Source organism: Brassica oleracea, chromosome C6 (assembly GCF_000695525.1).
Source record: "Brassica oleracea var. oleracea cultivar TO1000 chromosome C6, BOL, whole genome shotgun sequence".
NCBI lineage: Eukaryota > Viridiplantae > Streptophyta > Magnoliopsida > Brassicales > Brassicaceae > Brassica > Brassica oleracea.
The window spans coordinates 16,999,823-17,014,724 of NC_027753.1; the positions used below are offsets into that span (position 1 = coordinate 16,999,823).

Consider the following 14,902-nt stretch of genomic DNA (forward strand, 5'->3'; position numbering starts at 1 on the left):
GTTTTGCTAAATATGATAACTAGATAGCCAACAAAATTACAAAAAAAGTATTAAAATTGTAAAAAATATGTTAATTTACGTGTTAAAATTTAAAAATAAATTTTAATTATGAATCTTAACATTTATATAAATAGATATCATAACCTAAATATAAATAATTTAACAACTTAAATTAGAAAAAAATAAAAATCCCGGGCGTAGCCCGGGTTAATCCCTAGTAAAAACCTTAAAAGATATGTGTAGCAAAGTTTTTTTTTTCTTAAATATATGTAACTAACTTTTGTACATCGTGTTGGATCTTACCGATTTTCTAGAAAACATATGGGTCCGAGTGGTGACCCATTCTGGTAACAAGAGGAATGAATAGAAAATGAACATAGAGAAATAAAATTGCAGGAATGAAAATGAGTGGTCGTTGTTTCATCCGATATTTAACAAGAGTTAACTTTGTTCTTTATTTCTCTACAAAAAAAGAATGATAGGAAATGAGAATAAAAATTTATTCCTTGTGAATGGTAATTCTTTTTAGGAATGTTAGGGAATGCATTATTCCTTGTCGTTCCTTGGTCACCATTCATATCATAACAATTAAGCAAAAACAGAGTCTAGAGTCTAAACCCTTGAAGCGAACCAGCGCTGCAGCAGAGCTTCATAATTTCGGTGGCCCGTAGCAGATACCGTTAAGAACCACAGAGCCTGCGACCATAGGCGTTGCTCCATGATGTATATCATTTCTCTCCTGCCATATGGAGTGAAGAGTGATATGAAAAGTGCAACCTGGATTTTTGATCCTGAGTTGTTTCCATTATGAGGTGAGTATGATCTCCCCAAGCCGTAGTAAAATCGAGAACCTAGAAGCCCTCGTGTTAAGAGTGACCACACTTCCGCAGCACAATCGATCGAAGAAAATGTGTTCTTGAGTTTCAGTCTCCCGCTGTTCCAAATAGCCATACGATCTCCCGGAATTAGTCTTTTATGAATAGCTAACCAGGTGTAGAAAGCAGATTTTTTTGGGGTTGCATACTGAAACCATATCCCGAAATGCCATTGCACTGTCGGATGCACCTGTCGAATGAGACTCCATGTTCGTTTGTTGCTAAATTGGGGCCGGTATGTGTCTTCTTTTTGTTTCCATAAGGGGACATCAGCTGTATCAGTCATCTTGGACCTTTGGTCCTCCAAGGCTGTCTCGATCATATTATAGATCTTCACCTGGTGTGTTTTTTTCCTACTCACTACAGCAGAGGCCACTGAAGCTATTGCTCTGATACCCATCTCAGTACAACCTCTTGCTCTTACCAAGTCAGATAGGCATCCCACATCTGTCTAAGTGTCATACCAAAACGAATTTGTTGCAAAGTTCTAACCAACTGAAACTAAAGATTTTAGAAATTCAAATTTTCACTTACAAGATGGAGGATAAAAACTACAACGCTGCATAGTATAGATGCTTTCTGACTCTTACGGCAGCTATATAAAACTGGATATGGCATATAGCCCTCTAATCAAACCCTTAACTTCAAATTAATGATATCGAAATATTGGATTATCATCATGGCATGGTTTATATAGTGTTCTAGTTTCTAAAGTATAGATATAAGTCTACGAGAAAGATATCAACATGTTTATCACATGGTCAAGGGTTGAGGAAGCAACAACACTTCTCGCTTTTATTAATTTCAGATAACAATCACAAAGAAAAAGGACAACAACATGAAAGCTTGGAAAAACACGAAATCAAGGAAAAGCAAACAACAAGTAAAATAAATAAATAGAAATTACGAGTAAATTGAGAAAGTGAAGATAATACCAAATGGATCACAAATTCTTAAAACTAGATATAACTGAGAGCTGCCTTATTCGCCTTTTTGGCGAACAAAGCACTCTGCATGGCCAAATGAATCTCAATCTGCATATTCTCCATCTCTCTTTGAGCCTCGAGCATTGCAGCTAACTCTTGCTTCGCCGAGCTTTTGCTTCCTTCTCCTTCTCCTTTCTTTGCCTCTTCTTCCTCTTTCGCACATGAGTGTAAATGTGTACCGTAATCGCATTCCATGCAGTAATACGCCCAGAGATTATCCGGTACGGTTTCCTTACAGACATCGCAGGTGAAAACTAAACCGGGTTCGGTATAAGGAGAACTGTAAAGAAGAGTGAGCGGATGTGCGTGATCTTCACGCTTCACGGTTTCAGGCATTGAAACACATCCGACATGTACGTCGTACTGACAGATCGAACAGTTGTAAGTGAAACTTGATCCGTACTCACCGCAAGCCTGACACGTGTACATTGACTTTGGGGAGTAGAGTAAAGTCAAACAGTGGGGTTGGTGAGATTTGTGGTTGGTTTCACGTGGAAGGCTAAAACATGACTTGTGCAAGAAGTAATCGCATTCTGATGATTTTGTGCATTTGAAAGCTGCACCAATCAGATCGAGATCGCAACCTGAGCAGATGATTTCGTCTTTTGCTTCGCATTTGTGACTGCGCAATGGATGGTTGTGACTCGGGTGCCTCACTGATTGTCGAGAAGACATTATAACTTTGCTGTTTTTGTTTTGTTATTTGAGATGTTTTGTGATTGAAATTAACTTAGGGTTTCGTACTATTTATATTGAAAGCTGGAGAAGACTTAGTGATATGAGTCTTTTTGACTATTAGACCAAGTTGTAGTTTATAGTGATTAACATACAATTAGGAGACTATATATATATATATATATATATATATATATATATATTTATTTATATACAACTCAAGAACTAAAGACGGTTCACATTGTGGAATTCAAAGTCAAGAGATGCATTATATATGCATGGAGCTATTTTCCGAACTCATTCACGCATCTTAGTGTTTATTATATGTTTAAGTTAGCCAATTGAACTAAAAATTTGGAGTCAATTACTGGATGAGAAATTATCATGGGGATAAACACAATAACGTTGACATGGTGACGGCTGTGATTAATTGTCAAACTATTTACAATGCTTCACTCTTACGACAAATAAAATAACTCAAAATGAAGATTTCACTATAATCAAACTCTTAATATCAAATGAAAACCCTTTTAATCCTATTTGAAGGATTCTGGAAGTAAATATTCTAAAATTAGTTAACTCTCAAATATTCAAAGCCGTAGTTTATATTAGAGAAACCAATAACTTTTATAGCATGCCTGCATGTGGATGTGGTGGCATTATTGTGAAGGAGTTTCTCAACTTGCTGCTGCATGTTGGTCAGCTTGTCAACATTCCTTTCTTCTTGGGACGAGCCCTGCTACTTGATTTCTATAGTAACCCAAAAATAAATTTGGTCCAGTTCTGCTGCTATATAGTGAAGGAGGTGTTTCTCCTGCTGCTCTTTTAATCATGGACGTTGGCAATTCAATAGAGGACTCAGACACGAAGCCATAAAGAAATAGCAACTCATCATTTGATATCAAAGCTCATGCAAATCTAAATGAGTGTAGAGAGCCTTTTGATGAGAATCACTGTCACACAACGATTGTTAAATGACAGCTTAGATGATTTGTGGCACAGAAATAATAACTCATTACACCATCACACAGAGATTGAGAGCTTAGGAACCTTTTTTCTTACAAAAAACTTAGAAACGATTGTTCGTGAATCTTTCAAATTTAATAAACGAATCCAGTACTCAGTGATTACAACATTGAACACATTACTGTGTTCGATCCAAGCAAATTAAATTTGAACTGGACCAAAGACTGAATAAACCGGACCCTCTAAACCAGTTAGAAGGTCCAACTCACCAGTAAACATTCTCAAAGTAATTAACAAAAACGTTAAACTTCTACATCAACACAGAAACATTTTTTGCAGATGAATGGGACCATCATGAGAGATTAGGCTTTGTGGTCACGGTAATGAACAATGGCTTCAGGTTTAAGACGACCTGTGCAGATTTGGTGAACCGTTGAAAACAGTGGAAACATCTCCAGCCATCCACAGTGGTTCAAGACCTCGTAGACCTCTCTTGCCGTGGAAACACCCTTCAATAAGCAATCAAACAAAGAGAAACCGCTTCCATATTTAGGATTAAACAAAGAGTAACTAAAGAGTAAAGGTTCTTCTTTAGAATATTTGATGTTTACCTGTAGCTTTTGCCCTTGTAGCATCTCTGCTTCAAGCTCATCAAAAGACCTGTGTTGTTTACACCACAGAAACCATCAAAACACTAACTACAAGCAGTTCAACTGAACCGGAGGAGGACGATATGATTAACAAAAGGTTTAAACCTTTTTCCTCCACTTTGGGCAAATGCTTCTGCAACTCTTCGGTTTCTTCCTCCTACTGTAATAGTCAAAAGAGCAATCACTTTTACAATGGACAAAAGAGAGCAAAAAGATAACTCGTAGTCCTTACAGCAAGTTGTTATGACATCTGCTACACCACAGCTCTCAAAGAAAGTACTGTCTTTGACAGATGGAAAAAGAAGCTTCGAGAGTGCTCTCATCTCTCGTAAACCAATCCTCATGATTGCAGCCTAGATAGAGAGAGTTGTTTTAAAAGCAAATAGCTTGAGATCTCTAAAAACTTGACTTGAACAACTAGTTTACCTTTGTGTTATTACCCATTTCCAAACCATCAACGAAACCCGCTGCAATAGCCACTACATTCTTCAAGGTCCCACACAACTCTACTCCTTCAACATCATGAACCTAACACAAGCCTTACCGCCATTCAACAAGCGAGAATGACAGACACTAGGAGAAGAATGAAAGTTTCTTACCGGTGTGACCATAAAATAGGGAGTACTAAACAACTGAACCCAAGTGTCAGCTATTTCTCGACTCTCTCTATATCCAACCGTTGCTTCGCTAAACTTCTCCACAGCAATCTGTATTATTATCCCAATATTAGTCAAATGTATTGGATCATGTAAAGGATGATAAAAACTCGATGTCCAACAACCTCGTTGGCGATGTTTGCGCCCATAAGAACACAAGAGTTGATACCAAGTTCCTTGGAGATGAGACTAGAGATCATGCAGGGACCTTCCTTCTTCACTTCCATCCCTTTAACGAGAGATATAGCCTCAACCTCTCCTGTTACCTTTCCCTTAAGCTTCTTGCATATACCACCCATGAACTGATGCGGCGTAACAAAAACCAACATGTTTGCTTCCTTCACTAAATATCATTGAAACCCCATCAAAGAATGTTGATCATGTAAAGGGGTAAAATCTCATTATCACAGACCTGCATTTTCAAGGTCAGGATCTGCAACGACATTTCTTCCTAACTTAATCCCAGGGAGATACTTGACGTTTTCCTAATCAAGAAAACAAGAAAATAACTACAAAACCGCCCAAGACAAGAACAAGATCATTCCTTTCTTTTTATTTGCTTACATTGGTCTTGTTGATTACATCAGTGAGCTTCTCACCATTTGGCAGAACTTCCTCAAACACCCACATCCTAACTTCATCTGAAACGTATTGGGTTTCAATCAAAACATGTAAAAATGCAAACTTTGTCAAAGATTCCAATTATAATACCATGGAAAGAAGGAAGCTTGAGGGCATTGGAAGCGATGAGCTTAGCAGCAACGCTTCCCCAGTTGCCACTGCCCACGACCGTAACCCTAGATTTGAAATCACCATTAGCGCCTGGAGACATAGCGGAGAGAGAGGAGAAACGAGAGGAGAAGAAGGACGAGGAAGGAGAAGAGGATGAGGAAAGGAGGAAGATAGAGAAGAATGAGGAACGGATTCGCATGGAAGATAGGACCCGATTTGAGAGGACACGTTACAGAGAGAAGGAGGGGTACGTGTAGTAACTGTTATGCCTTCTTCAATGCTATAAGCCGCCATGTTTTGGAATTGAATGGTTGGATCTGTGGCGATCTGCTCTATGTTCCATCTTCTTCCTCTCCTTTTTTTTCTTTTTTTTCTTTCTTTCTTTTATTATATATATTATTATGTTTTCCTAATTTACAATATTCTAATTCTTTTCGGTGTATGGTTGTTGTTTGCCAAAAACAAAAATAAAAAATATTTGTTTCCTTTAGGATTAATTTCCAAAAAGAGAATATTTTTGGACAATTTTCTCAAATGACCCTAAAATAAATCATTTCATCAAAAGATCACACAAATAGAAAAATTACCAAAAATGTTTTATTAAAGAAAAATTAGATACCATATGCATGAAACAAACCATAATTAGGAAAATGTCCATTGCACTGTTCATTTTCTAAAAATCCAATAATGTCCCTACCCTCTTAGCTCTCTCTCATCTCTTCTCCTAGGTCTCTCTCATTTTTTCTCTTTCCTTATTCTCTATCACGAGCTCTGTTTCCTTTTGAAAGATTCATTATCTCACTACAGTGTCAAGCTTAGGCAATTCACATCCACCATATTGTGAATTCTCACAATTTATTTAATTAATTTTGAAAAACTCCGTAGAGATCCTTTGATTCCATTGATACCACGGAGTTCATGTTTTCAATCCGTGATTGTTCTCCTTCAAGATAAGTTCGGACATGATCCTCTTGAAGTTTCTTGGTCTGAAAAAAGAAAATCGATAGGCTTGTATATGCTGAAGTCTAAGAAGAGGTGACTGAGATCATGAATTTGTTCTTGATTTGGATAACTTTTTTGTTACCCTGAAACATGTGTAGTTACGCGATATTATTTATGCTTTAGTGATCATCGATTTTGTATCGCCCACATGTGATACATTTTTTGTTAGATATTATAATTATGCTGCCACTAATTGACAAAATGAATATAAAATATAATAAAATATTTGTTGTTAGTTGATACATGGTTGTTTAGATGATATATAGTTGGTTAACTGATATATTTTTGTAGAATACGTAGTTTGTTAGTTGATACATGATTTATTATCTGATAAATATTTTCGTCAGACGATACATTGTTAAATACCAAAAAGTGAATATTATGTTATGTATGTTACTGACTATTTTTGCGTCATGCACATAATTATGATTTGTTAATAAAACAAGCATTATGGTTGGTTAGATGATACATAATTTGTTAGCTTATAAATTTTGTTTTTTTAAATGGTTTGTTAGCTGCTATCTGATTTATTACTCAATATTTTTTTTATGTAAATTGATATATTATTTTATACCAGACAATGTATCAATTAACAAATCATGTACCATCTAACAAATCATATATATCATCAATAAGCCAACTTGATAAGTATAGCTTTATAATAGACAAATTATCCAGTAACAATTTGTGTAACTTTTAAATTAAAACTTAGAACAAGCGATAGATTCTTGAGTTATTGAGATCCTGTAATCAACCGTATTCCCTAACTCCTCAACTGATTTTTAAATTCAGAAATCTAATGAAGAAATTCATAGATTGAGAAAAGATGGCGATGATAAAATGAAAAAGAAGAGGAGGTTGTCAAGAGGATTGCAGAGGTAATGGTACTTACAACAACAATTAAAGATTCAAAATAAATTGGAATGCACATTGATTTGAAGACTAAAGATTAGATTAAAAAATTGGATGAATGAAACGAAGACGAAGAAAGTGGCTCAAGAGACAGAAGAAAGAGAATGGTGATAGAGATGACAGTAGGGGTGGAATTGGAAGTTCAAGCATTAAAATCTACAGTAAACTGCCATTTTATCTTTTTATGGGTAGTTGCCTAATTTTGACTCAATTCATGTATATTCACCTAATTGACTCTTTATTAAAAAGGTAAAACACCTTTATACTTTTATTTTATAGATATTTAAATATATATAATTTTTTAAAATAATATTTTTTTTTGAATAATACGTATTTGAAGTCAGACTTTTTTATTTTAGTTTTTTTTTTTAATTTTGTTTTCAAAACTTTTTTTCAAAACTTTATCTAGAAATCCGAAAATTCTTGGTGAAATTATTTTTTAAATTTTTAGTATTTAATTTTTAAAATTTTAAACCCCACCTCCAAATACCCCATCCTTCAAATCTGAACTTTAAATCTACATGACAGATCTAACTCTAAAAGAAACTAAAAAGGAAGAAGAAAAAGAGCCGAAATCCTCTATATTTGAGCAAATCCTAATTCGGCACCGTCCCCGATGTCCAATGACCTAATAACGGTGTCGGAATATCCTTTCCGCTCCCTCTTCTTGGTTCTAACTTTGTCCTCTCGTGTACCTCATTCTTCCCGGCAAGATGCTCGATGTCTTTGGAATTCAATGAAGCTTTCCTCTGACTGCGGCAGAGAAGGAATTAGGACGGCTGAAGGTGGCTCTAGTGCAGCAGCGAGTCGTGAAGTGGAGATCCCAAGATGGATCGCGTTTAGGATTTCATTGTCAGAGATAGACAGACTGTTTTCCCTTTAGACCCCATCGATTGTCAACCGAGGTGGTGGTGCATGGTTATTGCTCTCGTCATTTCTCTTGCAGATCTAGAAGTGTGACCAGATAGGCAGCTTGGAACTCAGATCAACAAGAAAGGGGCGCGTGTGGAGGTGTGCAGAGCAGATTCAGAGTGTAAGAGGCTCAACACCCTTTCTCGCCCAGGTGAACTTCAGAAGGTTCCCTTCCGAGGCGTGCTAGAGCTCTTACGGTGGATGCGTGTTCACCAGACGAACCTCATGACGCGTGTGACTGTCTCACCCGGAAGTGGATCGTCTATGGTCTCGCTCGGTGAATGGAAAGGACGTCTTTTCGCTTTGGTTAGGAGAAGCCACAATATTGGCATGGCAGTGTTCTGAAGGAGAAGCTCTACCTCTGGTTCTCGGAGGTGGAATTTGGTGACTCTCGAGCGATTCCGTTTGATCGACAGGAAAGTTCTGAAGCTCGGTTTAAACCATATTGAGCAGGAAGGAATTCGTAGTACCGACTTGATAGGCAAATCTGGTAGCTTTTCTCCTCCTTCTACCTTGAAGAGATCAAGCCAGACCGTGGATGGAGCCATCACCTCAACCTGGCTTTCACATATTCACATTTCATGTTCCTAGCTGTCGGATGCTACTGCTTCTATTGGGTGTTGTTGCAACTGGTCATGCACATTACTCTAAACCTTAGGTGCCTGTTGATTCAGATTATATTTGAAATTCTCATTATAGGGTCTTTCTCGGTTAAGGATAGAATGTCTAATATGTCTTCTCAGTGATATAATTTAGGTATAAGTGACGGTCCATCTCGAGTCTTGGGATGAATTCGTCTCACTGTGGTGAAAAATACATCGACGTATTCGATTGGGTAGCGTAGGATCCTTTTAAGTGTTCTTAGGTGATACTAAATCCCGTCGATGTATGTGAGGTTTAAACTTTTAGAGGTTGAAATCTTGTAATCATTCATTTGGTTAATGAAAGTTGTTGTTGAACAAAAAAAAAAACTCTAAATCTATATTAGGTAACTCTAAAGATATAAATGTCTATTTACCTCTTTAATAAAATATTTTTTGTCATTTTGACACTTGAATGCTATATTTGTGATAACAACTTTTTATGGTCATCCAAAAATATTTCTCAAGAATAAGGTTTCCACATATGTATTGTAACTTAAAACTTATAATTGAATGGTGTCAAGTATAAATGGATAATGTGCACTAAGGTCTGCTGTAGTTTGTCGACTAAGAAAACAAAATCAAAATCAAACCAATGTTCAGAAATACTTAAACGAATTTTACTATGTAGTAAGTGTTCGTCCTAGTGTTTAAGAAGGCTCCCTTGTACGGACTCCTAGGCCTCGTTCTCCGCTTCACTTTCAGACACCGACATGGATTTAGCTTGCCTGCATCGCTGCTTAGTTCCTCTCTCATTCCTCACCTAGTCTATCCTCATTGTCTCGTTTTTGTTTCATGTTGTCATTTGGTTTCATCAATGTTGTCTTGTTCGTTCGCTGCCGTCCATTTCGCCATCACCGCCTACTACTCAGTCCATCTCGCTGTCGGCGGCCTCTACTGTTCACCTCGTCGTCACTGTCTCTCCCTCTCCTCTCATTCGCTGTCTCTCCCGCTCCCCCCTATTGCTGTCCATCCTACTCCGTTCTCGGCGCCGCTCCTCTATGTGCAACTTGAAATGCCAGATCTCCTCAGCAGGAGTGCGGACTCGCCAGATTTATTTGTTCCTTAGTCTCCGATGCACCTCCACCACTCCATGTTGCCTCAGATCCCTTCACCTACATCCCAAATCCACTTGGCTGCTGCTCAATCATATCCGCCCCTGCTGCTGCATATCCGCCCCGTTCCGATTCAGACCCCTTCACCTCCGTTGCGTACTCACGCCTCTCTGGACGAGGAGGCGTCTGTACGTTGTGCCTCATTTTGTCTTCTTCATATCGGAGTCTAGGTCTGATGCCTCACCTTAATGTTGGGTCCCTCCTAGATGGAGAGGACCAATTGGGGTGAACTTAAGAAATAATAATGTTCCCCCTTTGTCACTAGACACATAATAATAGAGTTTTGACAAAAAGAAGAGAGAGAGAAAGGAGAAAAAGAGAGAGAAGGAGAAAACTCGTAAGGTGTTTTCAAGACTGGATTTGGAGGGTCAAACGGATCCTGATCGGGCTGATATTTTGTGGGAAGCTTCTTAAGTCAGTGGTTCACCGAAGGGATTTGGTTTTCAACGGTTGGATCTTCTGTTGTCTGGGTTTTCTTGAAGCTGGTCGCCATAGTTCTTCATCAGAGCAGTCTTGGGTGTTTGGTAAATCCAACGGTGAGATCTTCTTTTCTTGAGCTGAAATTTGGCAGAGGTATTGTCGACTTGTTTATCTTGAATTTGTACGGTTGGATTAGTTTCTGGAAGCCGGAATCTTTGTGAGCTGAGGTCGTTTGGTTGCTGCCGGTTTTGAAGCTTTGTGTTGCTCTCTTGTTGTTGTTGTTTGTGTTGGAGATAGCTATTTGTAGCTAGACTCTCTGTTCTGTTCAGGCTGTTGAACAGGGAGGACGTGGTTGTACTCACAACCATTTATGTAGTGGATTGTTGAGTGGACTACGGTCCCGTGGTTTTTCCTTCTCACATCGAGGAGGTTTTCCACGTAAAAATTGTGTGTCTCATTTAGTTCGCAACTTTGATATCTTGCCATCGTCGAAGTATTTTCCTCACAGGTTCGCACAAGGTCAGGGGAACACGACCATTAGTATTTCCGCTGCGCCGTGTGACTTTCCCCAACACTTAACACCACTGCATCCTCCCAAACCGGCTGTTGCAGCCCCGTCGCCAGCGACACTACACCTGCTCCACACCCATCTCCAAGCAATTCAAGATAAATCAAAATGATGTTTTGTATTTTGTTCATCCTCATTCCACCATTAAATTTCATCAACCCGACTCAGCTCAGAGTATTGCACACATTCACTTTGGGTTGGGTCTGACCCAAGTTTGGGTTCTGGTAGGCCCATTAACAAACCTAGTTAAATAATAACAGCCCACTAAAATTAACATTTTGTTGCTGTAAGATTCAGAATATCTCCTCCTCCCACCGCAGCTACCCCAATCGCCACAACCAACTCTCACAACTGGAAATCCCAACGCTCGCTCTCTCACTCCAAGCTTTTCTGAGCTCTACGATTGGCAGCTCGGCTTTAGTTCCGTCAAATCTTCATGACTCCATCATGTTAGTGTTGGAATTATAAACTTTTGTCTTAACTTAATACCTGTCCCTTTCTTTGAAACCCTAGTCAAGCTCCACTCTATATCCATTGGCGTTGTTGTGGCCATCTTCTCACTACCGAATACACCTAGTCTATGTTTTCATGTCACTGATATAGGCAAGAAATGGGGACTTGAGTGCGAGGCGTATTTACAACCATATTAGCGGAACTGTATATGTGTAATTAATCAAAGAAAATTAAATTGGCAGTACACTTTAAGTTGACTACCGCATCTGCCTGAAACAAAAAGAAAAGTAATTTTGTTTGTTCTACATTTTCAAATAACGCACTTGTTGTGCTCACGTTCTATTATATTGTGTTTTGTGTAATTGTATTGTCATCTAATGCGTTTTCTGTATATCTCTTATTAAAACAGTAATATTCTCTTTGACTCAACCTTTTAGTATGATTTTAGTTAAATACACCCTTCTATTACAAAGTAATTATATAAACAATATTTAACTAGTATCTATGTTTCCAAACAACAAAATAACAAATATTGGAACAATATAAAACATTAGGTCTCATCTTTGTAATAACTTTTTTTATCAATTTTCTTTCAAATTATTTAATAAATCAAATAATTACTAAAACATTAAAAAGTTTATGAAAAATTGAAAATAAGTATAACTTTTTTTTGCAGGTTTTAGATTCTAAAAATAGTTTAAATAAATACCAAAATTAAATTAATGGATTATTTTATTTATATTTTCAAAAAAATATATTCATTTAAATTAAAATAAAATTTTATACTAAATTAAATACTGTATATAAATAAAAATGAAATAAATTGACATCAAAGAAATTTCACAATTAAAATTTATCAATTATATCATATAATTAATCAAATAAATAACAGAGATTCATTAAAAATCATAACGAAAAGAGTTGAAATAACTAAAAACCTACAATTCCATATCTAATAAATAAAAAATAATGCATTTCTATATATAAATATTAAAATACACTAAAATAAAATGTTAAAATATTTTTATTTTTTAAATTATATTTTGTTAAAAGATATTCCCAAGCATTAAATGTCTATTAAAACAGTTTCTATGATTGAAACAACAAATAATCACGTAGTCGTGCGGATCCGACAGAAACAAAACAAAAAAAAAAAGAACAAAAGGATTTTACGAACGTTTATTTGTTGTTCCCGGTGAAAAAGCTATTAGATGTTGGGCTTCAATTTAGAAATGGATAATTAACAAAATACATTGGGAAAATCTATAATTATGTCGATATTTGTTATTGTTGTGTCGATTCTTTTCAAACAAATGAGAATAATTTCATAAAAGTGTATATAATTTTTTTAATTAATTTAAAATATAACCCGTGCAAAAGCGCGGATCATGATATCTACTTTATATTATTTTCATAAAAGTTAAAGCAATGATAAAAATATATTAAATGAATTAAAACAGATATTCTCAAACTGATTTATGATTTATTCTTTAATTTTAATAATAAATATTTAATATATAAGTATATTTCATATATATTTTATTATATCTATAAACAAGTTTCATTTCCAGGTCGCTTCTAGTTTTGATTTTTTTTTTTTGTTCTTTAATATTTAGAGATACAAAAACTGTTCAGATTTTTAAAAAGTTGTTATCATTTATCTAAATAAAATATCATATTTATTTTTCAAAATTATATATATTAATTTTATGTAAATATTAGTTATATTTAATTTTAACTATTTTTTAAAAAATAGGAGCGAACCGTCCGATCGAACCGTCTGGATTCGTTCCTCTATTCGATTACGAGTTATGATAAAAACCGTATATGAGTTAAGAAGAAAAGGTTAGTCAAAAATTTAACCAAACTCCTCAAAATTTGTGATCTGATCCAATTACAGAACTTGTAATTTTAAATTTGAATTAAAAATAAAAAGGATTTTACTAATATTTATATTTTATATTTATTAGTAAACCACAAAATATTTTTCAGCAATCAAACATATACATCACCGCTTATTCTATCAAAACCGCACTTGTCCCGCATAACGCATGAACCGTAGTTGGACCGTACCGCACTTTCATTTCGCTTCGCTTATATTGTAAAAAATATGATTACCATTCAGAGCCATAATATCTAGCAAGACACGTGAAAACAATCCTTATTTACCGCCTATGTCTCAACACACATGAGATAACCCAATTCTCTTAAGTTCATCCACAATTTATAACGTCAGATGTTAAACACTATATCATCACTTTGTAATTCTTGTCATATTACATTAAAATATCTAAATATAAATAAAAAATCAATGCAGACGCATAGATCAGAATCTAGTATACTTTAAATTGCAAAAAGAGTATTGAATTGGACATATTTGATAGTCTTACCATCATAACAATAAATCAATATGTTAGCAGTAGTTTGGAGTTGAAATACATTTTCGAAAAAATCTTTTACTGCCTATGTTTCATAATAAGTGTCACTTTGACATTAAGTAAATGAATGCTTACTTCAACTTTCAGGAGATATTGATACCAATTCATAAATGTTTAGTGGTTTAATTAAAATTAGTCAAGTAGTTAGCAATAATTATAAAAAATTAGAATACATTTAAAATAAACTTCTGTTTTGTGTTATATATATAGTCTAAAATCGTAATTTTTATATGAAAACATGGAAATTTTTAAATATCAAAACCAACTGTAAAAAAATAGTAAACTACTTTCTGTTTTAAATGTAAGTTTTCTTTTTAAGTTACATATTATGTGGGAGAATTGCCAAGTGTGACTCAAAACTTGGAGTCAAACCAAAACAATACCCCAACTTGGGTCAAAGGCAAAAGTAACTTAAAAGGCTATTGAAATTACAACTATCCCCTTGTGACCAAACAAAAAAACGGAATTTTTTTTACGTTTCTACCCCTCGCAAGTCGTCTGTTTAGACGACTTGAAAATAAGTCGTCCAGACGACTTAACTGAAAGTCGTCTGGACAGTTAGTCTTAAACATAATTTAAAAATTTTGTAAAAAATATTTTGATAAGTGAAAAATGGGAATTATGTAATTAACATATGTCTTAGGAGGTATAAATTAAGATATAACAAATTTCAATTGTTTTCAGCATAGATGAGTGAAAGTAGTGAGTCATGATATTCTTAAGTTTATGTTTCATCAACATATGTTGTAGTATTGTATGTGTTCTTAGGGTTAGATTTTGGAAAGCATTAAAACCGTTTTTGAAAATTTTTAAAATTACTTATGCGTGTTCATTTCTGTGTATAGTAAACACTATTTAAGTATAATTTGATTTTATAACGTGGTTAGTTAGTTAATCTAGT

The 14,902-nt window shown here is 35.4% G+C and overlaps 3 protein-coding genes across 3 annotated transcripts; all 3 read right to left on the reverse strand.

Moving 5' to 3' along the window:
* Positions 1-612: 612 nt before the first annotated feature.
* Positions 613-1,275, reverse strand: LOC106297603. The gene has a single exon (XM_013733810.1). It carries the CDS (start codon positions 1,273-1,275, stop codon positions 613-615), a length of 663 nt encoding a protein of 220 aa, XP_013589264.1.
* Positions 1,276-1,834: 559 nt separating this feature from the next.
* On the reverse strand, positions 1,835-2,549 carry LOC106297604. Its single transcript, XM_013733811.1, has one exon. It carries the CDS (start codon positions 2,534-2,536, stop codon positions 1,835-1,837), a length of 702 nt encoding a protein of 233 aa, XP_013589265.1. The 5' UTR covers positions 2,537-2,549.
* A 1,045-nt stretch (positions 2,550-3,594) lies between these two features.
* LOC106296579 (glycerol-3-phosphate dehydrogenase [NAD(+)] 1, chloroplastic) lies at positions 3,595-5,951 on the reverse strand. Its single transcript, XM_013732739.1, has 10 exons — positions 5,520-5,951; positions 5,373-5,449; positions 5,221-5,293; positions 4,934-5,151; positions 4,752-4,859; positions 4,579-4,680; positions 4,385-4,505; positions 4,258-4,312; positions 4,114-4,162; positions 3,595-4,011 (listed from the first exon to the last, which is right to left on the reverse strand). The coding sequence occupies exons 1-10, from the start codon at positions 5,737-5,739 to the stop codon at positions 3,865-3,867; spliced, it is 1,170 nt and encodes a 389-aa protein (XP_013588193.1). The 5' UTR covers positions 5,740-5,951; the 3' UTR covers positions 3,595-3,864.
* Positions 5,952-14,902: the final 8,951 nt, after the last annotated feature.

Coding starts and splice junctions, on each gene's coding strand:
- LOC106297603 (XM_013733810.1), bottom strand. CDS start 1,275: ATGGGTATCAGAGCAATAGCTTCAGTGGCCTCTGCTGTAGTGAGTAGG.
- LOC106297604 (XM_013733811.1), bottom strand. CDS start 2,536: ATGTCTTCTCGACAATCAGTGAGGCACCCGAGTCACAACCATCCATTG.
- LOC106296579 (XM_013732739.1), bottom strand. CDS start 5,739: ATGCGAATCCGTTCCTCATTCTTCTCTATCTTCCTCCTTTCCTCATCC. Junction 5,294..5,372: donor ATGTAATCAACAAGACCAAT/GTAAGCAAATAA, acceptor TTTCTTGATTAG/GAAAACGTCAAGTATCTCCC. Junction 5,152..5,220: donor TCCTGACCTTGAAAATGCAG/GTCTGTGATAAT, acceptor AATGATATTTAG/TGAAGGAAGCAAACATGTTG.